The sequence below is a fragment of the Capsella rubella genome, unplaced genomic scaffold (assembly GCF_000375325.1).
Source record: "Capsella rubella cultivar Monte Gargano unplaced genomic scaffold, Caprub1_0 scaffold_1, whole genome shotgun sequence".
Classification (NCBI taxonomy): Eukaryota; Viridiplantae; Streptophyta; class Magnoliopsida; order Brassicales; family Brassicaceae; genus Capsella; species Capsella rubella.
This window is the reverse complement of record NW_006238923.1, coordinates 1,835,358-1,860,068: the sequence shown is the minus strand read 5'-3', so window position 1 is coordinate 1,860,068 and position 24,711 is coordinate 1,835,358. Positions and strand designations below refer to the sequence as shown.

At 37.6% G+C, this 24,711-nt stretch overlaps 8 protein-coding genes across 16 annotated transcripts; 3 read left to right on the top strand and 5 right to left on the bottom strand.

Annotated features, from left to right (window-relative positions):
• Positions 1 to 549: 549 nt before the first annotated feature.
• On the bottom strand, positions 550 to 1,962 carry LOC17897872. The gene has a single exon (XM_006305967.2). It carries the CDS (start codon positions 1,960 to 1,962, stop codon positions 592 to 594), a length of 1,371 nt encoding a protein of 456 aa, XP_006306029.1. The 3' UTR covers positions 550 to 591.
• A 562-nt stretch (positions 1,963 to 2,524) lies between these two features.
• On the bottom strand, positions 2,525 to 7,973 carry LOC17898751 (probable E3 ubiquitin-protein ligase ARI5). Its single transcript, XM_006306418.2, has 15 exons — positions 7,526 to 7,973; positions 6,624 to 6,748; positions 6,282 to 6,387; positions 6,102 to 6,192; positions 5,678 to 5,850; positions 5,130 to 5,234; positions 4,955 to 5,043; positions 4,709 to 4,816; positions 4,458 to 4,548; positions 4,263 to 4,352; positions 4,133 to 4,180; positions 3,745 to 3,816; positions 3,576 to 3,669; positions 3,360 to 3,486; positions 2,525 to 3,101 (listed from the first exon to the last, which is right to left on the bottom strand). The coding sequence occupies exons 1-15, from the start codon at positions 7,691 to 7,693 to the stop codon at positions 2,918 to 2,920; spliced, it is 1,671 nt and encodes a 556-aa protein (XP_006306480.1). The 5' UTR covers positions 7,694 to 7,973; the 3' UTR covers positions 2,525 to 2,917.
• Positions 7,974 to 8,636: 663 nt separating this feature from the next.
• Positions 8,637 to 11,525, bottom strand: LOC17898376 (probable E3 ubiquitin-protein ligase ARI12). The gene is made up of 14 exons (XM_006307287.2): positions 11,277 to 11,525; positions 11,082 to 11,184; positions 10,880 to 10,970; positions 10,597 to 10,793; positions 10,375 to 10,479; positions 10,252 to 10,301; positions 10,036 to 10,143; positions 9,877 to 9,937; positions 9,723 to 9,797; positions 9,603 to 9,647; positions 9,415 to 9,486; positions 9,236 to 9,335; positions 9,011 to 9,140; positions 8,637 to 8,893 (listed from the first exon to the last, which is right to left on the bottom strand). Exons 1-14 carry the CDS (start codon positions 11,492 to 11,494, stop codon positions 8,830 to 8,832), a joined length of 1,419 nt encoding a protein of 472 aa, XP_006307349.2. The 5' UTR covers positions 11,495 to 11,525; the 3' UTR covers positions 8,637 to 8,829.
• A 1,902-nt stretch (positions 11,526 to 13,427) lies between these two features.
• LOC17898214 lies at positions 13,428 to 15,146 on the top strand. 8 transcript variants are annotated; one of them, XM_023789237.1, is made up of 5 exons: positions 13,428 to 13,975; positions 14,169 to 14,330; positions 14,540 to 14,592; positions 14,698 to 14,761; positions 14,939 to 15,146. In XM_023789237.1, exons 1-2 carry the CDS (start codon positions 13,531 to 13,533, stop codon positions 14,246 to 14,248), a joined length of 525 nt encoding a protein of 174 aa, XP_023645005.1. In that variant the 5' UTR covers positions 13,428 to 13,530; the 3' UTR covers positions 14,249 to 14,330; positions 14,540 to 14,592; positions 14,698 to 14,761; positions 14,939 to 15,146. The 8 variants fall into 8 exon arrangements, with proteins under 8 accessions (XP_023645005.1, XP_023645004.1, XP_023645001.1 ...); XM_023789236.1 differs by having other exon boundaries at positions 14,934 to 15,146; XM_023789233.1 differs by having other exon boundaries at positions 14,876 to 15,146.
• A 52-nt stretch (positions 15,147 to 15,198) lies between these two features.
• Positions 15,199 to 17,389, bottom strand: LOC17899259 (INO80 complex subunit D). Of its 2 annotated transcripts, XR_002835367.1 has the most exons (3): positions 16,731 to 17,389; positions 15,887 to 16,208; positions 15,199 to 15,473 (listed from the first exon to the last, which is right to left on the bottom strand). XR_002835367.1 is itself a non-coding variant. In XM_023789229.1 (2 exons), exons 1-2 carry the CDS (start codon positions 17,306 to 17,308, stop codon positions 15,944 to 15,946), a joined length of 843 nt encoding a protein of 280 aa, XP_023644997.1. In that variant the 5' UTR covers positions 17,309 to 17,389; the 3' UTR covers positions 15,681 to 15,943. The 2 variants fall into 2 exon arrangements, 1 of the variants encoding a protein (XP_023644997.1); XM_023789229.1 differs by lacking the exon at positions 15,199 to 15,473 and having other exon boundaries at positions 15,681 to 16,208.
• Positions 17,390 to 17,773: 384 nt separating this feature from the next.
• Positions 17,774 to 19,947, top strand: LOC17897102 (chitinase-like protein 1). Its single transcript, XM_006305311.2, has 4 exons — positions 17,774 to 17,888; positions 18,322 to 18,744; positions 19,000 to 19,159; positions 19,280 to 19,947. The coding sequence occupies exons 2-4, from the start codon at positions 18,357 to 18,359 to the stop codon at positions 19,695 to 19,697; spliced, it is 966 nt and encodes a 321-aa protein (XP_006305373.1). The 5' UTR covers positions 17,774 to 17,888; positions 18,322 to 18,356; the 3' UTR covers positions 19,698 to 19,947.
• Positions 19,948 to 20,277: 330 nt separating this feature from the next.
• LOC17896931 (aspartic proteinase-like protein 2) lies at positions 20,278 to 23,849 on the top strand. The gene is made up of 10 exons (XM_023777071.1): positions 20,278 to 20,644; positions 20,852 to 20,981; positions 21,073 to 21,320; positions 21,930 to 22,157; positions 22,530 to 22,692; positions 22,772 to 22,845; positions 23,012 to 23,099; positions 23,199 to 23,274; positions 23,451 to 23,522; positions 23,635 to 23,849. Exons 1-10 carry the CDS (start codon positions 20,409 to 20,411, stop codon positions 23,775 to 23,777), a joined length of 1,458 nt encoding a protein of 485 aa, XP_023632839.1. The 5' UTR covers positions 20,278 to 20,408; the 3' UTR covers positions 23,778 to 23,849.
• A 50-nt stretch (positions 23,850 to 23,899) lies between these two features.
• LOC17896720 (uncharacterized protein At1g05835) lies at positions 23,900 to 24,616 on the bottom strand. Its single transcript, XM_006304620.2, has 2 exons — positions 24,342 to 24,616; positions 23,900 to 24,269 (listed from the first exon to the last, which is right to left on the bottom strand). The coding sequence occupies exons 1-2, from the start codon at positions 24,481 to 24,483 to the stop codon at positions 23,947 to 23,949; spliced, it is 465 nt and encodes a 154-aa protein (XP_006304682.2). The 5' UTR covers positions 24,484 to 24,616; the 3' UTR covers positions 23,900 to 23,946.
• Positions 24,617 to 24,711: the final 95 nt, after the last annotated feature.

Below are 24,711 nucleotides of genomic sequence, written 5' to 3'. Positions count from 1 at the left end.
CTAAAAACTATGCATATGCTTTCACTAATATAACACTGCAAACTATGAACGATAATCAATTAGATGAAAACTAATAAATTCTGAGAGAGACTTGAGACTATAGGCTTCTCTGGTTTCTAGATGTAGAATATACCTTCCAAAAACGTAGAAGAATTCAATTGTGTGATCTGGTCGTATGGCTCATGCAGCTGAAATAATTCCAGTTCAAATACAACGAAAAAGGGTGAATACGTTCATCAATGGCCACTAAATTAAAAAAATTGAAAACTTAAAAAAAAAATGGTGTCGAGTGACGACGCCGTTAACTAAACTGATTTCTTTTTAATGTTTTATTTACATAATTTGTTTCATTTATTAATTTTAAGTTTTTATTAGAATTGATTGACTTGTGCAAGTGTTTTAGGTGAATTCCTCCAAAATGCTCATACAATCAGAGCCAGGGTTGTAGTTTTTAGCCTGTTCTAATCAAATGATAATCTGATTATACACTCAGTCTAAAGAGAAAATTCATAAAATAAGAGAACAAAATTTGTTGCCAAAGACAGGCTTTTTTTTGTTTTTGTTTCTGGCAACTATATATAATCTATGGTTTCAAAGAGAATCATGAAAAAAGAATGTGTCAGAGTTAAATTCTGAGTCTATACCCTCTCTACCTTTGAACTCACCAAGCCCCACTGCGTTCTCTATTGAGAAATCATTCATCAATGCGAAATCGTCTTCCAACATAGTCTTGCTTCTGCGGTTTATGAGCTTTCTAGCTGTTATTTCCACTTTGGCTCTCTCTGCTGCAATCACTCCTTCACCCATTTCAACAGGCACGACCTTTGAACATGTTTTGCTCGATTTTCTCAACCTTGATGGCAAACTTTTGTTCCTCTTCACGCAGTTCTTGGTTGGCTCGTTCTTCATGCTGTTGTTATTCTTGTTGCTGCTATTGCTGGTAGTTCTTTTGAGTTCTGGAATCTTGGATGCGTTTGTTATAGGGCCATTGAACACAAGCTTTCTCTTACAACCATCTTTAAGATCTAGTTTTCTTGCTTGGAGAAGTTGTGCTCTCATGGATCTTGGGGAGGTACCTGCAGAAAATTTGGCATTCAATAACTTCTTTCTCCGAGGTGACATTGAGAAATGCTTCAGGATATCCTCAGGTCTCCAGTCAAATCTCTGTTCATATGGCCAGAAAAGCGGCTCATCAACATTACTACTGTTCTTAGAATCCACAGTCTCTGCACTTTTCTCATTCCAATTTTTCTCATGAACCAAATTATTCGGACCAGACGGCAAATCAGAGGAGATTGACAGAGAAGGAGAAGAATTCCCTGAATCAAGTTTTGTACCTGAAGAAGATGGCGAAAAACTAACTTTCTTTCCTTGTGAACTCTGATTAGAAGAATCAAGAACGGTGAGATTTAGAGCAGAACAAGACAAATCTTTCTTCTGAATGTTCTCTGCATTCTCTTTAGTGTTCCTTGGGATCCTGGGACGGTCTTTGATGGGACTTACTTCTTGCTGATTCAGAGAAAGGGACGATTTGGCAAGGTTTGATAACCAAGAGACTACACTCTCATCAACTGAGAAAAGAAAGGATACTGATAATCTGCGCTCCTCAAGAAGAGAAGTAGGAGATGCACAATCTGAAGATAACCAGATGGAATCACTATCATCAAAGCTTCTCCATTTTCCAAACTTCTTATTCTTCCCACCACCACGATCATCAATCTTTTCCCTTCTTGGTTGTGGTGTTACACCACCTGATGGTTTGATCCTTGTTTTGTTTGTGACATCTGAAATCTTCTTTGTTTCAGGTGGCCTCATGGATTCAAAGTTAGTAGAACCTGTTGATTTCGATCTTGGAAGCAACTTCGGTTCACTTGTTGCATTCTTCTTCTTCCTCATGGAGAAAGATGAAGCCACTCTCTTCACAAATCCCTTAGATCCATCTTTTTCTTTTGTGAAAGCCATTGAAGTGCCCAATCACTTTCTGTAAAACTTAAAAATCAGACGAGACGTTTCAGTAACAAGCATTGAGATTATAGGTTGAGGAGCACATGTCGCATTCAAAAAAATTTTGAAAAAAAAAACATAGATGAAGCTAATGACACAGCAACCACTAACTTCGTGGAGAATTTGAAGGAGTCAACACAAATAGGCTTCAGAGAAAAACAAAAGAAATAGTTGACTATAGATTGCATTAGATAGTAGATAGAGAAGATTTGTGTTTCGCGCAATAATGGCATTGACCAATGTCAGGCTGACATGCTAGCATTTTGTAAAAGAGCCAAATACGGCTTTCTTAGGACAATGTATTTGACCATACTATAATTCTCATCCTTCTCTAACCAAGATATCATTCCATTGTAAACTTCAGCTTCATCTCAGTGTTTACAGAGTCGTTGTTTTACTCTCTAAATATTGTATAACAATAATCTCAATGCTTGTTACTGAAAATTGACCCACAAAACAATTAACAGAGGTTTTAACGTTGTTGAGGTGTTTTGGATTCAATATTACAAGGCACAACCAATTAATGTAAAAGATCATACTAGGTGAAATTGACTAAGGAGGTTCCATTTGCTCTTGACCTCGAGAAATTTTCAGACACGAGACTTCAGTTTGGTTCGAAGACATTGAGTTTGGTTCGAAGTAAAAAAAGCCAAACTAACAATAACAATGAGCAGATTCTTTTATCCTATACAATATTTAGGGCAAGTAAAAACTAACATATACCCTTAAGTCAGAGAGACAGAGTTCACTTGAGAGTGCAGTCTTGTCCCTTAATAGTCTTTAAACTCAAGAGACTCGAAAGCATTGTAAACCCCAAAACTTTCTCCAATTTCTGAACAAAAGTCTTTCTTAATCTTCTGATTAATCTAAGACCTTTGTGAGGTGGCAGCACACAAGCGAGACCAAAGAGATGTCAGTTGTCATCTGGGTTTCTGCTGGACCCGCCATTTTTGGAGCTTCCTTTACCTTTCCCACCGCCTTTTGTCTTGCTAGAAGCTTTAGAGTTTGTTGATTTGCTGCTAGCAGCTAGCGAATCCACATCAGCAAGACCATTCTCCAAAGCTTTCACCAGATTTTCGAAGTAGGTTTTAGTTATGCTGTTAATATACAATAGAAGCCACTGGGGTTAGCATTCCATATCGTTGTTCAAAGTCTCAACTAGTTCACAGCTAAATCTACATGTCTACAACAGAGTCTGACTTGAGATGCAACAATGGATCTGAGTATAGTAAAAACTTACGACTAAATAGACTCATCTTAAAGTCAAAAGGGATTCTATATTGATCTGTCTGAAAAGCTAATGTATTTTCTTGTTCTGTACTAAACAGCCGGATAGATGTAAACAAGACAATTACCTGGTTAAACCCACTAATTTGGACCGGAAATTATTGAAATCATTTGAAGGGTCCTCAGCAGTTTGAAACACCTCTATTTCCTTCTCTACGCATTTGTGGAGCCTCTCCAAACCTGACTCAGCCTCCCCTGATCAGATCAACAAGAGAAACTTCAACTTCAAGGGTTCACTGACACAATGGACTGTTCCAGCTAAATCTACAGATGAGAGTTCTGACCTTGCAAATACTCGAAAAATTGCCGCTTAGCATGATCTGATAGATAATATCCATATGCATACGTCCATTTCAGTACCCGCCTACATTCAACAATCTGCAAAAGTATAACATATATGAAGGAACATTCTGAGACATGGTCTACATTTCTCTGAAGATTTTAGAAGCTAACCTGGAGCCACGCATCTGCAATAAACTTGAGCTGAGATTCTGGTGTGCACTGTATGTCACTAAGTCTCCCAAGCTAGCAGAACAATGAGAAAAGTTTGACATCAGCATGTGAGAAACTGCCAAAAACTTTACGCTCATTTCTATTTAAGCACCAGAGATGCAAATCAAAATACACAAAGTATTACATTGATAACAAAAAAAAATACACAAAGTAACAACAATGCAGTCTCTACTTAGTTTAGATACAATTTGGTGTTGTTGTTGCAAATAAAAGCAATGGGATTAGATACTAGCTCACATCATTCTCCACTCCAAAGAAGAATTAACTATCATTAGGTAGATAAAAGATCACAAAGAAAAAACTGAAAAATAAGATTAATAATTCTCACCCTCTCTGATTGCATTTTCTGCAGATCCCCCATAGCTTTTTGCCTCGACTGCCAAATCACTCGAAAAAGTAATTATATATATGATGGAAAGACACAAAAGGCATAAGAAATCAAAATAAATTGAGAATACCTGTTGATTGCTTGCCCAGCGTTCATAGTAATGAGTGTATCTCTCTAGCGAATTTTTTGCCATCTCTCGCCTTTTTTCAGCCTCATCATACTAAAACAGGGAAATTTTAACAGCAAAACAATATTGACAATCATCAACTCAATTGATTCCAGAATATCCCTCCACAGATGATCAAATAAGTACAGGAGGTCTTACCAATCCTTCTTGCCTAGCCGCCTCATACCGGTTGCAGGCATAAAAACCACCAGTTCTTTCCCCGTGCTCTGTCCATGCATTAAGGCAAAGCCTAAGGATTCAAATAAAAATGTGTTCATTACCACATCTTGCGTTTCTATTACAAGATTAAATCCTAAGGTCTCAGACAGTAAAAAGCTTGCAATCCAACATTGCAGAGAGAGAGTAACAACCAAACAAAGACACCTTCAGAGATGGGGAGAAAGCATTACCAACAAAACTCATATTTACAAGGCGATGTGCATGTCATGTGCATACATCCATGATTCTTTTCAATTGGCCGCTTACACTTTGGACAAGGCTTTGAATTGGCAAGTATCCTGGGATGAGGAGGCAAAATAAGATTAGCAAGCAGTATAATAAACTGGAAGATGCGTGAAAAATGACATAGCTACAGTAGCAATCAATCGCCGACAAGATATGTATTAGTATTAACCAGAATATGAGAGAGCATATACCAATTCATATTTTCAGATTCAGCGCTGTTCTTTAGTATCCATTTCGCAACTGTGTCACAATCCACAGGACGGTGAGCCTCTTCAGTGCACTGGAATTTCAGATTTATCACAGTTCCAAAATGACTAAATAATCAAGAGAAAGCTAATTAAGAGGGCTCTGAGTCCAAGTACTTACATTCCAGCAAAAGCTATGTGAACAAAAGCACGAAACATCATAACTTCCAGACCCGGCATCAAAATCGATTGCATGCTCACATCCTGGGGCAGGACACCACTTCATCTGAAGCAGAAAGAACAATAGGAGCAAAATTAAAACTAGACAAGCACGATATGCCCATATCATCAACACAAATATAGATGACAAACTCTATAGTTTTTTCTCAAAGCAAATGCCTTAAAATAAGATGGGATTATTGTGATTTTGATTTAATCAAAAAAGCTGGACTCCATTCCATACAAGATTTTTAAAAGGAAAAATTAGGTAACTCTGGGACAGAGAGGACTTCTATCAATACTAGTGCTAAAAAGATAGCTTTTATTTATGATTGTAATAGTCACTTCACGGCATAGAAAAGTTTCCTGGAAACTGAAGTCAATTAAAGCATCATAGGGAGGACACGGGGATAAACAATGAATTTATACACAGATCGAAAGAGCATCAGGTAGGTTCTGCTCCTTAAGTGAAGATATACAGACTGATATATGTTCTCTTGGAAGTCTTACCTTTCTGTTGTCTTCAACATAAGACCTAAGAAAGTATCTATAATACTTCTCCTTGTCTTCCTTCGAAGACAATTTATCGAACATATCTTGACCAACAGCAGCAAGGCAAGCAGGTTCAGGACATTTTAGCATCAAACATCCTGGGCCATCACTGATGGTGGTGTGTAAATAACCTATAATTGTACATAATATAAAACGATATGTATCAGAAAAGAGATGTTTTAACATAAGACAGTATATAAAACTTAAATCCATGCATTAAAGGCATGGAAGAAACTAAAACTTAATAATTAAATTCACACGTATATATATTTGAAACTGTGTAACCAAAATGTTAACAAGAAAAATAACAAATCAACAGTCCCTGATTCTGAAGCTATAGATGTAAGCATCTATAGATAAGGGAGAGAGAAAAAAAACTTACCCGTCCAACATGAAGTGCAGAAAGGATGACCACAAGAAACTGAAACAATATCCTCAAGAGGGTAGGACTCAAAGCATATTCCACATTTAAGCTAAACATCAAATCATGCGTCAGTGAAACATGATTTACCAAGCGATAGTTATAGAAAACAATTCTGAGTTGAAAAATGAAAGGAATTACTTCTCTGCCATCAGGTGTTGGAACAACAGGTCCCTCTAATATACCAACAGTTCTCCGAACTCTCCCTTCATCCGCAAACCATTCATCGTCAACTTTACTAACAATCCTAAAATGACACATTTCTCAGAACATTAGAAAACTAGAGAAAGCCCACTAGTGGACATCAATCAATGTTCACAAAAAAAAGTTATAAGAGTCATTTAATGAAGCAGATTAAAACAATTTCATGGAAGAGAAATGTTGTTTTGAAACAATTCAAGGATAAACAATATTGTATATAACAAACACAGGAAACAACAAGATTTATAGCATAATCACCCAGTAAATGTCAAGTGAATTTACCAGTGATAGTGAAGAAGCAAAATGCTCGCTTCGACATGACTTATGGAGAGGACCATGGAAACTCGTCCAATATCATCCTTCTGACGCCTGTGAATATCTTCTTCCTTAAGAACAACATAATTTATCTGGAAGCAGACATCATTACAACAGCAACACTAAGTCATAGTAAAATACGAGCAGATGTGAAATTAAAACAATAAGGTAGAGCACTTTCAGGCATGCCACAACTCCACCAGTAAAGGTATAAGAAAGTCAGCCAAATAAATAGTTAACTGAGTATTTTGAGAGAAACATAACAGCTATAGCCAAGGAGTGGACTAAAGAACATGTAATCAACGATATACACAACATGAAACCCAATTTTCAAGAAAAATGTCTACTTCAGACTAACGAATTCCTCTCTTTATCAGCAATATAAACAATACGATATAAACAAACAGTTAAAAAGCATTGGTAAATATATACTGATCCTTTGCAAGAATCCTTGGTGTTACCGGAAACACAAGGATGCAACAATGAGCTTGGAACCAAGATAAAAGTACAAAAAGAAGATACCGATAACTGTATTTCCATCAAGCTACTACACTAGGATAACAATCAATTTTACATCTAGAAATCAAAATTTCCTTTTTTCTACCTTTCCATCACTTAGAAGACTAGGCATTGCATGAACAAAGCAAAAGTCTAAGCAAAAAAAACTTCGTAAAGCTCAGTACTCACAATAATGGGAAAACTAACCTACTAAAGCTTAGAAAGCATTCAAAACAGCAAAAGAAGAAAAAAAAAATTGAAACTTTAACAATCATCAATTGCTTAATCAACAAAGAGCCGTAGAGCAATTACCCTAAACACAAAAGCAAGAAACACATGACAAGCTACAAGTAAGAAGAAGTTGAATTCACCTGAGAGCGACGCGAGGTGAACAAGGTGGAATCGTCCCCGTCTTCCTCAGCGAACCCTTCGAAAGCTTGACCATCATCATCACTATCGTCATCGGTCCCGCCGCTGTAAAAATCATCATCCCCCGAATCCATATCGTGGGCATCGAGCATATCATCTTCAGAATCCATGATGAGAGCCTCCTTTAAATAAAGACTCGAAATTTAGCGGAATCAGACGAAACCCTCTTTCTCTCTCGCTGGACAAAGTAGGGTTTGGGGTTTCAATAAAGCAAATAAAGGTCCTGGCTTTATCAGAGATAGAGAGAGAGAGGATCACAAAGCAAATAAAGGTTCTGGCTTTATCTTTTATAAGGAATCGGAGCTCGGATAGTTTGATCGAGAAATTGGTAGCTTCGCTGGGTTCGCGATTCAGAATCCGAAAAGATTAGATATATGGACTTTGACAAGAAGATAGCTTAACTTGAGTTTTAGTACCCAAGACGAGAAGAAGAAAAGGAAAAGTTAAATACTACTTCTAATTAGTCCTTTTTCCTTAATCAAAGTGTATAATTGATTCTTTTAAAAATGGAAAATTTCCCCCTCTTTTTTTTTTTTAACACAAATTTTTTGACATTTTCTTTGGTGAGAATGATCATCCACGTATCTATTATAGGCAGTCTTTAATGATAGTAATGTAAAGAAGAAGACAAAATCATTACACAGGGTTAAATGTAAATCTATAGGAAAAATCAATGTTACGTTGTTAAGCTGCAACTTTCTTTAAGACATTAATAATAACGTCGGTTGTTGTCTACGATTTGTGAACACGAAACGTCTTTGGCTGATTCTCTTCTTCCTCGAAACAGCAAATAAGATTGAAATCGTACAAGTTAATTAGTACACTCATGAAGCCAATATTGAACCGACAAGCGCGAGAAAGAATGCGTTCACGTAGAATTAATATGGGTTTCAGCTATAGAAGTGAATTGATTAGTAACCCACTTTTATTGAATACGACTAAATAGTTACGTGTTGCCTTTGGTATTTTTATCATGTTTAATATTAGTGGTAGATGTGACGGATTTGTGTGTTACAAAATGTTTAAAAACATTATGGTAAACAACCCCCCGTGTGATACGGAAACAACAATCTCGTTTAATATATATAAAAAATTCCAGCCTGAACTGCAATATCCAAATAAACTTATCGGTAATAAAATTAATGAAATTGTGTTAATAAACTGGAAATCATCTATTAGCCTCCATCAATCGTCATGTATATGGCCCGGACCACTAGCTTCCGTTCTGAAGCAGAGACACCACTAGCTAGTCACTAGCTAAGCCATTCTCTATGACTCCTATCAGATTCTCGCAGTGTGTTCGTGCTATGCTGTTACGAAGCCAACAAAAAAAAAGTGAACTAAGTTTAGGGTTTTAACTGTTGGATCTTGCTTAAAACACAATAAACAAGGGAATACACAACAAGGGCAGATAATTTGAGTAAAACCTAGTTAGTTCGGTTAACTTGATGCGGAAGCGATTGAAACACTCTGTTGGTCTCTCCCCGTCAAGTAACTGCGATAGGTCAGTCTTTAGACAGTCATCGAGCTTGTCCAGAAGAACCGACTTTACATCCTCTGAGCGACAAAGGAAAACTATTTAGTTTATAATGCATCAGTTTCAAAAGAAACCGAAACTTATCAATACGCATTTGCACACGAAAATTACAGACCTTGCATTTGCTCTAGTATATTTTGCTTCCCAACCTCATCCTCTCCAAGATAATATCCATAAACATAAGTCCATTTCAGGAACCTTGTACATTCTATTATCTGTATGACATGTAAAGTTATGTCGGAAACCAAAACATCTTATACATAGATTTCTCGCACTGGTTTCACTTTTGCGAACCTGAAGTCCGGCTTCTAAAATGAACTTAAGCTGCGGTTTGGTTGGTAACTGTGAGTTACTTAGATCCTCAACCTGGAAAAAAGAGATTAAAATAAAAGAAGAGAAGCACTAGTCTCAACTCTCAACTTTAATCTACAGATACTAAAACAGAACAATAATAAGAAGACAACATAATAGAACTCTCTTACAATAGTGTTTAGTTTCTGTAAGTTTGCTTCTGCTTTTACCATCAACTGCCCAAAACCAACTCAAAACAAATCAGTGCATATTTTTCACAAGTGAATAATGGATTTGAAGCTCATATATACCAATTCACTACTCTTCCAATTTTCATAACATTCTTTGTATCTACTATCTGCAGCCATTTCCCCACTTTGATCACTCTACAAAACATCAGAAAGGTTAATACAATATTGGCTGATAGAGGAAAACCATGAAACTCTTCTATATTAGATACAGTACCGAGAAAGCATAGAAGTCTAAATCGTCTTCCCCATGTACAATCCAGTCGGCATGGCAGCACCTGCATGCAGAGCAATTTCATGAAAGAACTTAATAGTATTATCACAATAATTAACCACACGACAAGAAATAATAGAAGCATAATTAAGTGTACATTACCAACAGAATTCATAGTTACAAGGTAAACATTTCATCTTCAGAGCATTATCTTGATTTCGTTGGACCCTTACTTGACACTTAGGACAAGGCACCGTAATTTCTTGTACCCTAAAATCATAAATACAAATAAGACTAAACCATTCCGTACATGGGAAGTAGACCGAATCTTTGTCTATTTTTTTAAAAAAAAAATGATCAGAAACGTGTGTTGCTAACCAATTTGCAGCAGTTGTACAGTCCACAGGACTGTGAGCATCCTCCCTGCACTGAAGCTAAGACTCAATATACAGTGATAGAAACTGGTTTAGAGACAAAAGGATTCAAGCTTTAAGAACTCACATTCCAACAGAGTCTAAGAAAACGGAGACAGGAGACACTGGAATTTTCAGAATCGGGACCAAATTCAATGGCGCAACTAGCCCCCTGGATAAGATGCCATTTCATCTAATACCAGCAAAAGAAGAAATATAAAAAGGTAAGTAAAACCTTATAAATGAGAAACACATGGTTCATAGTGATCTAAGGTTGTTTTCTTAGAGTGTATTTTTATTTATTTATCACCGTTTTGCTGCTGTCAACGTAAGATCTAAGGAGATGTTGATCGTACATGGACTTCTCTTGCTCGGAAGCAAATCTCTCAATCACATCTTGACCAACAGAAGCAGTACAAGAAGCGTAGAGACCAACACGAACTGGACATTTCAGCCTAAGATTCAATTCAGCAGCTGGACTTTGAATGATGATTTTGTTGATATGGCCTATAATTTACATGTCATCGATATAAATATGATCAGGTCGTCAATGAATTACGAAATAATTTGAGTCAAACGAGATATATACTTACTTTTCCAGCAACCAGTGCATATACGATGGCCACAAGAGACCGATGCAAAGTTCTCATGTGGGTGTGATTCGCCACAGACTCGGCAAAAGAACTATAAAGGGATCTTGTGTTAATTACTTAGAGTTGGGAACAAAAGTAAGTTAAAAACTTAAGTAGAATTTTTTTTTAAAAACAAAACTTAAACTCAAAGATTATTCATTACTTCACTGTCATCAGATGAAGGTGGGTCAAGCTCCAATAAGCCGACGGATTCTCTAACCTTTTCGGTATCAGCACACCATTGTTCACAAATATCATTAACATCCCTAAGTAGATAAAACAAAAGAAACAGAGAGATCAAGAAAAGGGTTTTGCTTGTAGAATAATAGAATACGAATCTTAGAGCAAATAATATTACCAGCTCAAATGAGAAAGCAAAAGTGTGGCGTCGGCTTTGGAGAGGAAAGCAAGCTCTGAAACACTCTGAATGTCAATTTCCATAAGCTTTAGAATATCTTCATCTGTCAGAACAGTTGCATAACGACGTTGGACAGATATTTCTTCGGTCGTCTGACCATCTTCTGAAGATCGGATTTCGAGCTCACCAAGACTTTTCACCACGGAATATATATCCATATATACGTACGAGAGAATACAATTGAGAGAAGAGAAGTATTCACGACGTTTTCCCCTTTTTAATATATATAGAATTCAACTATAAAGAAGAAGAAGACCATGTCTTTGACGTTATATACTGTATATATATAAATCTGAGAAAAGGGTTAGCAATTTCGCATTTTTTGCTTTTGTGACAAGTCATCGTTGACCCTAATCTGTTTAGATTTATAATGTATTTATAGTTTAACATTCAAATGAGAAGCCTACACTTGTCCTACTTGACTTAAACAAAGAGTTTACCAAAGACCGCTCGGCTATTTTTTTAAAAAACATCGAGATGGTTGATATAAGAAATATAATTTAATTTTTATGTTATATGAATATAAATATTTAAATTGAATGTGGAATTGTTCGCTTTATTAGTACTGCTGATTGTTGATTGTATCATTTTACATTAATGACGTATATAGTTCGTACACGCTTGAACATAGTAAAGTCACATAATAACTTTCAAGATAAACCATATACAGATTAAAAGTATTGGAAAAGTCAAAAGACATGTAGATATATTGTTGACCAGGTATGCAAAATTTGGAATTATTGTAAGTCGTCCACTAATTTCCTTTGAAGAAAGAGACTTGAAGGAAAGAAAAGAAAAGAAAAGAAAAATCAAAGGAAACTACATACATATATACCATCAGTTGTAAACCAAAATGGAGATCGTCGCGTCGTCGTATGACTTAACAATTAGAAGAGTCAGTCAACTCCAACATTTTCAACTAATATCAAGAAGAGTCCGTCTGTAAAGTTGAAGAGAATAAGAGATCATCCATTATGCCTAGCTGCACGGAATATTCTACAAGTAGAGATAAAAACAAACATCAAATGGAATAGTAGTTCGTCGGACTTAAGGCTATTATCATAAATCTTTAGTATTTTGTCTATTATCAAGTGTGTTGTGGTCTGTATATATGTAGTAGTTAGTTGTCACAAAAGTGACGTGTGTGTGTAACATTTGAGGGGCTAAAACTAAAGGGAAGAAAAAGCCGAAAGCGTTAGATTATGTGGTTCCCACGAGTGTTCCCGTGGTGGCTCGCACCACGAGTGCAGTATTTATTTTTGCATGGAAAAAGGGATATACATAAATATATATATATATGTAAAAAAGGGTTGTTTCCAATAGGGGCCAAGGATTTCAATTCATGGTGACCATATAAATGTTAAAATGTAATGGGAGCTTGCCTAAGCTCAACAATAATAATGAGTGCGACGTTGTAAATTTCTCCTCCCACTTAAAAAAAATTTATTGAGGCGACAACGTGGCTTTGTTGGCCTTCTATATATGCAACCTTTCAACTTTCCCATCTTCTCTCCATTCGTTACTCGCCACGTTCCCCCTCGATCACCAAGACCAACTGTCCTGTGTGGCCACAACAAAAAAAGTCTCTCGTTACAATGACAATGTTTTCACATCCATAATACTCCCATCTACGTACAGTAGATTGTGATAGTTTTCTAGAATACTCCCATCTCCACATTGACATATTACATCTTTATCATACCTCAAAATTCATCATCCCATTCCCATATATACGATTAGAGTTGGATATCACTATTGTTGCACCCTTATTAGTTATAACAATGTATTCGAGGCACATCAACGTACTGTACAAAATACAGTTACAGTTTTAATCGTAATAAGAGCAAGATATGGATGAATCATAGGTATTGTATTATCATATTTAATTATATAGAATCATAGATTAGCCATTTAATTTAATTTTCAAATATTTTCATCATTGCGTTTTTAAGAATGGTCAAGGCCCACAATCTTTTTGAAAAGACGTTAGTTAGTCACGCGAGAAGACATGACATCATCATCATCATCAAACATGATTACCATCAATCATACATACATACATACATTCACGGGCTTTTATAAGTAAACAAATCAGACTCTTATGTTTTTCTCCCGACCACAGTTGTTTCCAATCACATTAAGAAAACTGAGCAACAGAGAAAAGAAGAAGATCCAGAAGAAGAAAGAGTGAGTGATGGATTCTGTTCTCTGCTCATCATCAGATCCACGGCAATACTTCGACTACGCTGATGATTCGGGAATCAATGAAGCCTGGGTAGAGGTCTCGACCCGCAGATCCGGCCAAGGTAGCCGGAAGAAGCTGGAGAGGAAGAAGAGCCTGGTGTTGCTCGAAGGTTACGTCGAGACTACTACTGCTTCCTGTTCCACCGACGATGATCAAAAAGACGATCTCACTAGATCCAAGAGTTTGACGGACGACGATCTCGAAGATCTCAAGGGTTGTTTAGATCTAGGGTTTGGTTTCAGCTACGACGAGATCCCCGAGCTCTGCAACACTTTGCCTGCTCTTGAGCTTTGCTATTCCATGAGCCAGAAGTTCTTAGACGATAAGCTTAGGTCACCGGAAGATTCTCCGTCCGCCGCTGCTCCGATTGCCAATTGGAAAATCTCTAGCCCTGGTATTTTGTCTCATCCTCGGTCATCTTTGATTTGATTTTGGGTAATTCTAGTGTTAGGTTGTGAGAACTAACACTTATTAGGTTGTGCAACATTCCCCTTCTTGTTGTTACATAAGCCTCGAACCTGACTCTTATTAGGTTTCGGATATGAAGAAGTCTGAATGTTTTCATTTTGTTGTTGTTGTTGTTTTAGGTGATAATCCTGATGACGTGAAAGCTAGGCTCAAATACTGGGCTCAAGCCGTTGCCTGTACTGTCCAATTGTGCAGCTGAGAAATTCTTGTGAAGATGTTCTTACATGAACAATATATGTCGCCCATTGTTTTGCTGGGGAGGAGATCTCAGAACTGGAAAGGTCTGATATTTAACTGAACACCGACAATGATTTTTACTTAATTCCATGTATCTCTCTCTCAGTTAATAGTCTAATGATTTATCAACGGAAAATAAATGTGGTATTCATGAATAAAAAAGCATCATATTCTTTCTCATTACCCTGCTGGCCTCACCTTCTGCAACTCTAACATCTGATTTCTTAATTGCTGGATTCTTCTCCTTATGCAGTACTGACTAGTGAGAGCCTTCGCCCTAACTTGACTGCTCTTGATTCTGCAGAGGTAACCAATCTAACCGTGCCTATTAACTGACACTGATGCATTATGATTATCCTCGTGATGAAGCTACATGTGAGAGATGAATGCTAGATTGTTGTCCTTGTGCAGTGGTAAGAGACTCGTCTTTATGAGAGCTCTCACTTACTGGTTATATGGACCTCAACTTACTGAGGTAACTAGTCTTTACTTTGTAACTGGATCTACGACCCTCTTTATGAAGGTACTGACATTACTGCTCTCCTCTGACACTCTTGACTCGTTCCACTTTTGTGAATGTGTGTTGGAGCTTACACTCTTATGGCTAATTTGCCCAATTTGGTGATGCTCCTTAATCATGTATGAAGAATAGAATGGGAGGGAACGAGAAGAAAATAGATGAAGATGCTGTGCAGATTTAACAAATGTTACGGAACCCTCACAACAAGCAGAGTCTTCAGAGTACCAAAGCAATTCAAATACATAGCCGCCTAATGAAAGTGGTGAAATGTATTGTACAGTTGTTCTAAAATCAACTTATAAGTTTTATGTACTTGCTCAATTACGTCTTCTCACAAAAATCGGAAACAAAGGAGTTTTGCAAACAAATCAAGTCTTAAATTGAGAGAACACTGCAAGAACAAATCGATTTAGATTAAGGAGTACTGAAAGGTGAAAGGTCACAACAGCAACTACCCAAAGAAACATCTTTTTTTCACTTAGCCATGAAAGCTACCAGTAGCTAAATGATTTGGGAATTCTACTATAGAACTTAGATAATGGTATTATCATAGTGCTTAGATATCCTCATTTCAATCTAAACGCTTAATCTGAACCATTGTGTCAATGTTGCTCTCCAGTTAACTAAAGCTCCTTGCAAGTTGTAACCTTGGCACTCACAGCTCAATCTGTCAATGTCATTGGAGAAGCAAGGTCAAATGGTATGCAGGTACATAAACTGCTTGGATACAGACCTAATATTATATATGTAGCTTGGTTTAACGCTTAACAAAAGTATTGGGTTAAGTCTACCTAATCCACACTCATCAAGACAACATTGGACAAAACCAAAGATCACAGAACCTGTTGTATGTTAGCATATAAGTCTACTCGGCTATAGTAGAATTCATTCACGTAAATAGAACGAAAACCACGTGGCAACACTTAGAAGCTAGTCATTTAAAATCTGTTTGACCAAGATCTACAACACTTGTATAAAAAATACACTTTCTTCATTACCGGGCATAAATGACTACCCTATCTATATCCAGTCAGGATCAGCTACCTGTCTTTTTCACATATAGGAAACCAGTTATCTTACCTTCCATTTTGCACAATTATGGAAACAAACAGCTTCTGTTCACTATAACTGTCTGATTTAGCTTGTAATTTCTTCTTTCACTGAGCTTTTCAATTTGGCCTCTTTTCGTGGAGCCTTTCTTTTTATTTGAATATGATGCACAAATGCGGCTATTATGTCATGTAGTTTCGGGGGAGGCTTGTTTGCTGAAGAAACGTTATGACCAGCATCCTTCAACGCACGAGCAACATCCTTTTGGGCTTTCTGGAAGTGCACGTTACACAGGGCAGGAACAGTTGATGCAAGTGTTGGTTTTGGACAAGTTATTGCTTTTGACTGAGCTCTGCATGAACACCAATAACCACACAGAGTCAGAATAGAGCTGATTGGAAATATAAAAGTTAAAAAAAAATAAAAAAAAATAGAGCTGATTATATAACCATCACATGCTAGTTGCTCTTGAGAATGCAAAAATTTAATCTCTTTCCAATCAGGGATATAAAAACACGAATGACATAACAGAGAACATATCATATGCGCCATGTTGTATTACCAATTTTCCATAACAGCTACGACCATCACAGTAAGAACTTCATGAAGATATACTAATGCAGACAATCCTAACTTTGATCTTCTTAGCCAATTACAATGCAAACAAGAAACAATGCGAGGTACTGAAAGTACCTCACCACCAAACCAAAACCAGTATCAAAGAACTAGATTTCACAGCATAAGACGAAAACATAATAGCATTTATGGAAGCACCTAATATTTCCTAATTCGAAACAGCCACATACTAGCAACTAGCAAGAATGCGAATCAAAAGTTAAAAACTAAATGAAACACAAAAATTTGGTGAAAGAACCTTTTGTTGACGTAAGTACAAGAGGTGTAAAGCTTCTGCTTTTTATCCATGAGAATATGAAGCTGACAGTAATTGGTGAGTGCCATGGCCTTGGATTTGCAACCATTACCACAAGCCACACAGTTACCAGCCTTAACGCCATCATTGTTGTTATTATCATTGTCTCCGCTACCTTCGATCTCATCCCCAGTCTGTCCTTCTACCTTACGTCTCTTGTTTTTCTGATGACTCTCATCTTTGAAAGGACTAACACCATAGTTCCAGCTATAATATCTGTGTTGCGCCTTGAGATCCTCCATTAGAGCCCAGTAATGGTCTCTATAGCATCTGGCCAGCTGCTTCAAATTGTGCGATCTGCGTCGGAGAAGCTCCGGGCGGGTGAGGTGAGTGGAACGCCCCAGGACCTGATCCTCCACCGCCATCGAAATCGGTGAACTAGACGACGTCGACGGGTTATTAGGGTTTCGAAATTGGGATTCTTCCGGTACACCGGATTTCGTGGGAAGTGAGGCCTTGATGGGAGATGGATGCCTTGGGGGTTTTGAAGAAGAAGGATTTTGCTTTGAAGATGACGCCATTGTTACTGTTTGAGAACAACGAGAGAATTAGAGTGGCGTGAGGAGAGAGAGACGAGAGACGAGAGACGAGAGAGGAAAGTGGAAACTATGGCAAAACTGTCTCGATTAGTTTGTTGAAGGCTTTAAGCCATAGTAGATATAATACAGAGGGCCTAACTAAAAAGCCCATTGGGTCATTACATGAAGCGAAAATATCCAGAAGAATCAAAGTTGTTTGTTTGGTCGAAAATGGAATTAAACCGGTTGGTTAAAGTCAGGTCTGGTCTGGTCTGGTGGTGGTGCGGCTGTCGGTGGAAGGCTCCACTTCAGTAAAGTAGGGCCCATAACACGAACCAGCCTGTCCTCTCAAACCGACACATACATTACACCAAACGCAATCTTTGCCGTTGATTGTTTTCTGATCTAACGGTTGATAGAGACTGCTGATCCGTCACCCGCTTTAGTTTAGTGTTTCTTCTTCCTCTCTTTCCCGAGAATCTCTTATTTTCTCGGCAACGAAGCAAAAGGGTGGTTTTTGTCGGCTGAATCATCACAGCTAGTATTCTCTCTCTCTGGATCTGTAGCTGATCTGCATTGTGGGGTAAGCGATTTCTCCACAATTACTTGGTCACAATCTCTGATCTGCATTCACGTTTTGAAGTCTTCACAAATTCTAGATTTTATTAAGCTTATACATCAATCTCTCCAATTTGGTATGATATCGGTCAATCTATCAGCTATTACTGGGGATTTCTTAGTTTTTTAATTTTATTTTTAGTAGAGAACTTCATATTTTTTGCTTTCCTGCTGAAGTTTAATTCTTCCTTTGTTGGTTCTAATCAGTTTTTGTCTTGTCGGATTTGATCTTTTGAATTTAATAAGTTCTTCTTAGATCTGTATTGTATTTAGTTTGTCTTAATGTCTCCTGTTTTTTTTTACTAATGAGGGGTTTTGATAGTATGTTTCAGAAGTAATATTTAGCTACTAGTCAAAATTAACGTTTCTAAATTTGTTTTTGTTGTTGATGTTTGCAGCTTTGTAGCTGGTATTTGCTCCATAGTTGTAAGCTATGGTGACAATCCGGAGTGGTTCCATTGTGATTCTGGTTCTGTTGGCTGTGTCATTCCTGGCATTGGTTGCTAATGGAGAGGACAAAACGATTAAAGTGAAGAAAGTGAGAGGAGAGAAGGTGTGCACGCAGGGATGGGAATGCTCCTGGTGGTCCAAGTACTGCTGTAACCAGACTATATCAGATTACTTTCAGGTTTATCAGTTTGAGCAGCTCTTTTCCAAAAGAAACACCCCCGTAGCTCACGCTGTTGGTTTCTGGGACTACCAGTCCTTCATCACTGCTGCTGCCCTCTATGAGCCTCTTGGGTTTGGTACCACCGGAGGAAAGCTCATGGGACAGAAAGAAATGGCTGCCTTTCTCGGTCATGTCGCCAGCAAAACCTCCTGTAAGTTTTCTTCTCTTTACTTCTGTCTCTTAAGCATATAATATACTAGATAGCTCCCATACTGAAACATTTTGTGAAGCTGGTGTGAATAGTTTGAATGTTTGCTTTAAGCTAAGAAGCTCCATAGCTTTGTCATCTTATTAATCTGAGCATTCAGAAATCATGAAAATGGACATTCCCTTGGTCGTTGTTACTGGTTTCGATGTTGTAAGAAGCTTTGCATCAGCATGACAGTTACTGTGATGTCTTTTATAGGTGGTTACGGAGTTGCAACAGGAGGGCCTTTAGCTTGGGGTCTGTGCTATAACAGGGAAATGAGCCCAATGCAATCATACTGTGACGAGTCCTGGAAATTCAAGTACCCTTGCAGCCCTGGAGCTGAATACTACGGACGTGGTGCCTTACCCATCTACTGGTACACATTTCTCTTCTACTTATAGATGAAAACTGTGGAATCATAGAATTTGCATTCATACTTTCTTAATTTAAAGGATCATCATATGCTAAGGTATATATAATCTTTGCATATTTGAAGGAACTTCAACTACGGTGCAGCGGGAGAAGCCCTGAAAGCTGATCTCTTGAACCACCCTGAGTACATCGAGCAGAACGCAACACTTGCCTTCCAAGCTGCAATCTGGAGATGGATGACACCAATCAAGAAAAACCAACCCTCGGCTCACGACATCTTGGTCGGAAACTGGAAACCCACAAAGAACGATACTTTGTCCAAACGTGGCCCGACTTTTGGCAGCACCATGAATGTCTTGTACGGAGAGTACACATGTGGTCAAGGGGACATAGACCCAATGAACAACATAGTCTCACACTACTTATACTTCCTCGACCTCTTGGGTATTGGAAGAGAAGACGCAGGGCCAAACGAAGAGCTCAGTTGCGCTGAGCAGAAACCTTTCAACCCTTCGACTGTACCTACCTCTTCATCTTCGTAAGGCACTATTGTTATCAAGTCTCCCTTGCTTCACTGGAGAAATGTTACGTAATAAGTGAAATTGCTTGTGGTTATAAAAAAAAAATGTGTGTTTTTGTCCTCTCTAGAACTTATGCAAACAAAATTTTATGTATTTTTCTGTATGTAAAAAACCAGATATTTAATTATTTGTATTTGCGGAATGTGTGTAAAATAGAAAAAGCAAGGAAACATAATTGTGGTTTGCGAATGATGATGATTTGTTTCTTCTATCTACTCGGTTTATTTTATAAATTTGTTCACAATGTGTTGAGTAGAACATATATAATTCACACTGGTTAACATGAATAATGGAAAAGAGTCCTCTAAAATCAACTAAATAAATTTCGTTAAAGTAATGGAAGTGAAAAATAAATATTTTGGTTACAAGTTGAAACGACCAAAAGAGATAATACATACAGACAGTAGGATCTGAGTTGGATACGTCAGTAACACCGAAACTTACCTGAAAATACAAAGTTCGAGGGAAAATAGAAAAATGGAAATTGAAAAGTCCACGCAGGAAATTAAACAATAAATCAAATAAAATAATATTAGGTGGAACGGACCAAACCAACAAACAAACTCTGAAAATTTTCTCTAACTTCCTCGTCGTCGTCGTCGTCGTCGTCGCCGGTCCGGTGGTTTCTCTCAGCTCCTCCGCCGAGACGACTGACGCCATAAAATCAGGAAGATGACCTCATCAATCGTCTCTTCCCCCATCCGCGCAAGATTCACGCTGATTTGGTTTCTTCTCACTGCCGTCGTTAGCGTGTCTTGTAATCCGGGAGTGTTCAATGTGAAGTACCGTTACCCAAGGCTTCAAGGGTCTCTTAGCGCCTTAAAGGAGCACGATGACCGGCGCCAGCTCACAATTCTTGCTGGAATCGATCTACCTCTGGGTGGTACTGGTCGCCCTGATATCCCCGGGTGAGTTTCAGATTCACTCCTTAGGACTAACTTTTTCCTTTTTTTTCTTTTTCTTTTCAGTCGTCTGATCTCTCTCACTGGTGTTCTCGACATGTTTTTATGGAATCTCGTCATTGTTGCGGTTTCTTAAAGTTGCAATTTTTATAAATTACTTGCAGTTTGGGAAATTCAGACATTTATTGATCTCTGATGTGCTCCCTCTCTCAGGCTTTACTATGCAAAAATTGGAATTGGAACACCTGCAAAGAGCTATTATGTTCAAGTCGACACAGGCAGCGATCTCATGTGGGTTAACTGCATCCAGTGCAAACAGTGTCCTACACGAAGCTCTCTCGGTGTAAGCCTCTTTTTTTTTTTTTTCAATCTCTATTTTCCTTTCATTGCTCCAACTCAATGGGTTTAATTTTTGTTTTCACCATTTATTGTAGATTGAGCTGACGCTCTACAACATAGACGAATCAGACAGTGGAAAATATGTCTCTTGTGATGATGATTTTTGCTACCAGATTAGTGGTGGTCCTCTCTCAGGCTGCAAAGCTAATATGTCTTGTCCTTATCTTGAGATATATGGAGATGGTAGCTCTACTGCAGGTTATTTTGTCAAAGATGTTGTTCAATATGACAGTGTAGCTGGTGATCTCAAGACTAAAACAGCTAACGGGAGTGTCATTTTTGGGTTAGTCACTTTTTATTATCTAAACTAGTAAACTGTTGCACCATGGAACTTGCAGCTCTGTTAGATCTTCTTTCTGTTCTCACAGACAAAAAAGAACACAATTTCACCTTGCTTAAAGCTTAATTGAAAACAGTTCTTCTAGCCAAACAGATAAAACTTGCTTAAAGGAAATTTTTTGAGATTCTGAAAGAGGTTAAAGTGTACTCTGGCATCTATTCCTTTTTTTTTTTTTTAAAGTAAATGTGAATAAGTTCTCCACCATAATGAATATCACAAATACACCATATGCCTATACTGAAATATATTTTGCTTTTGATTGTGACAACTGATTAGTTTTCTAAGCTATCTTTCCGAGCACAGCTCATTTCATTTATCTCATATGCATCTACACGTTGGGAAACTTGATAATTTAGAAATACCGTATTTATAATTTAGTTTTGTCTCCTGGCCTGAGAATTGCTGGTCACTTTTAAAACCCCTCAGGGATCTGTAAAATGAGTAGACTAGCTGTCCATTAAAACGTTTTTAATCATTCCTATGAGAAGGAAGCTTAATCCTTCATTCCTCATTTCCTCTTCCATTTCCTAATGCTTTTATATGATCTTGAAGGTGTGGTGCTAGGCAGTCAGGAGATCTGGACTCGTCTAATGAAGAAGCACTTGATGGAATACTTGGATTTGGGAAAGCTAATTCCTCCATGATTTCCCAGCTAGCTTCATCAGGAAGAGTGAAAAAGATATTTGCTCATTGCTTAGATGGAAGAAATGGAGGTGGTATATTTGCTATCGGACGTGTTGTACAACCAAAAGTAAACATGACACCATTGGTACCTAATCAGTATGTCAACATTTATTTCCCTTTAAAATGTTTTACCTTTTCTTGTTTATGCAATCATATGTTTTAAATACAATCATTACCTTCCATTTAGGTAAGAAGCTCAATGAGATATCAGTAGATGCAGCCACCATATTATTCCTGTTATAGTCCTGATTTAGACTAATATTATACGCTCGCACACCGAGTTTCAATGCTCTTTCAAGTACACTGGAATAGCTGGAACTTTTTACTTTACATATAGTAGAGTGAACGTTCTAGTTTAGAGGAGGAAAATAAAATTAGTGTGCTTAGCTTTAAAGCTTCTTCTGAAGTGGTGAATATATTCTTTCTCTAGATCATTTTGTTAACAGACTATTTTTTTTTTAATTGTAGACCACATTACAATGTCAATATGACAGCAGTTCAAGTTGGTCAGGAATTTCTTAATATTCCAGCTGATCTATTTCAACCAGCAGATAGAAAAGGAGCGATAATTGACAGTGGTACAACCTTGGCCTATCTTCCAGAAATAATCTATGAACCATTGGTGAAGAAGGTACACTGCATGAAAATTTCCAGTTCTTAAAGAAGTTTAAACTGCAGCGTTAATCTCAGAATTCTTGTTCGTTTGTTAGATAACCTCGCAGGAGCCTGCTCTGAAAGTTCACATTGTGGATAAAGATTATAAATGCTTTCAGTACTCTGGAAGGTTAGTCATACGTCTTGATTTTATGATTAATTTTGCGAAATTTTCAATATGCTCTACCAAGAATATCTTTGGACATCAATGTGGATGGTTTACATAACTGCTTGTTGTGATGTCAACGTATCACACAATTGTTTTCTTATGGAACCATATCTTACCTTTGCTGCAGAGTTGATGAGGGGTTTCCGAATGTCACTTTTCATTTCGAGAACTCTGTTTTCCTCAGGGTTTACCCTCACGACTACCTGTTCCCTTATGTAAGCATCTTCAGCCTCTCTCGTTGTTTTTTTGCTCTTCTTTGTGTTGTAACCTTGCTATCCATTTCACCCCGAACTCATAAAACCAAATTTTTACAGGAAGGAATGTGGTGCATTGGTTGGCAAAATAGCGCAATGCAATCCAGAGATAGGAGAAACATGACACTTTTGGGAGGTACCTTATTTGGATTCATAGTTTGTAACCTTATTTACAAAAGCATGACAAAGTTACTAAGTTTTATTGCAATCCAGTTTGTGGAAAAATCCCATTTTGTCCTCTTGCTCTCAGTGACAATGAGCCCTTTGTGATGCAATCCAATGCCCACAATATCTTACATACTCTTTTTGCAGATCTGGTGCTTTCAAACAAGCTTGTTCTCTACGATCTCGAGAATCAGCTCATTGGATGGACTGAATACAACTGTAAGTGCTATGTATCATAAGCTCTAAAACAATATAAACATTCATGTCTCATTGTGACTGGGAAAGATTTCGATATTGAATAATTTTTTATCTTTGTAATATCTCTTTGCAGGCTCATCAAGCATAAAAGTAAAAGATGAAGGAACAGGAACAGTTCATCTAGTAGGCTCACATTTTATCTCTTCTGCACTACCTTTAGATACCTCTTTGCTTTTAATTTCTTTACTTCTCCTCATGAATCTTTTCCTTCTTTAGAGACTCCTTAATAGTTTTATCTTTTGTACATAGATTTAACATTTTGCCCATCTGGTAAAAATGGTCTGAATATATAGATAATACAAATGAAAAAAAGAAAAGAAGAAGAAGAAGCAGATTGATGAAGAAACAAACAGATCTGTTTTATTGATTTCACTATTTTATTGATTTACTCGCACTGAAAAGACCAAGCAAGAGGACGCAGAGCAAACTGGTGTGAGTTGGAGTAGTTGAAAGAGAGAGTTTGCATTGGACTCAAGGGCAAGCCGTCGTTAACTACGCAGTTTCCAGCGGAAGTGGAGAGGACACGGAGGAGTGTGGGGTCCACAAGCGACTGAGGAAATCCTTGACATTTCAGACGAAGGTTGATGACTGGGCACATTAGACATTTGTTCATTACCTCAACTCTGAACTGAAGTCCTTGTCTCCACTTCACCTGCGTCTGCTTCACCGTTGGTTCGCTGCTTCTGCTCTCACATTTTAGCCCACAACCTAATACATATACATACAACCCCCATTCAGATGTCTATTATATATTAATTACAATGAAAGCTTTGAAGTTACCTATCTGAAGAAGCAACAGAGCAAGAGATGACCAAAGAAGAAACTTGAGAGGTTTTGACATTTGGACACAACAAGTAAACAGAACTGCAGTATCATTATCCTCCAAACCTGAGTATATATACACAGTGACACACGCGTGCATGTGTGCGCGCGTGTGGGGGAATGGGTCAAGGGATACATACGACCAAACAATGGTCACATGCACAAAGAACCAAAGGTGGAAATAAAGTTACACTACAAACTACTTATAGGAGTGTAAAAAGGACTTTTTTCCTTTCACATGTTGCGTGTCAGACCGAAGAAAACTATGCTTCTCTTACCTCTTGACTCAATAACTTGATCCCCTGTTGAATATCTAATCACAGTGCTT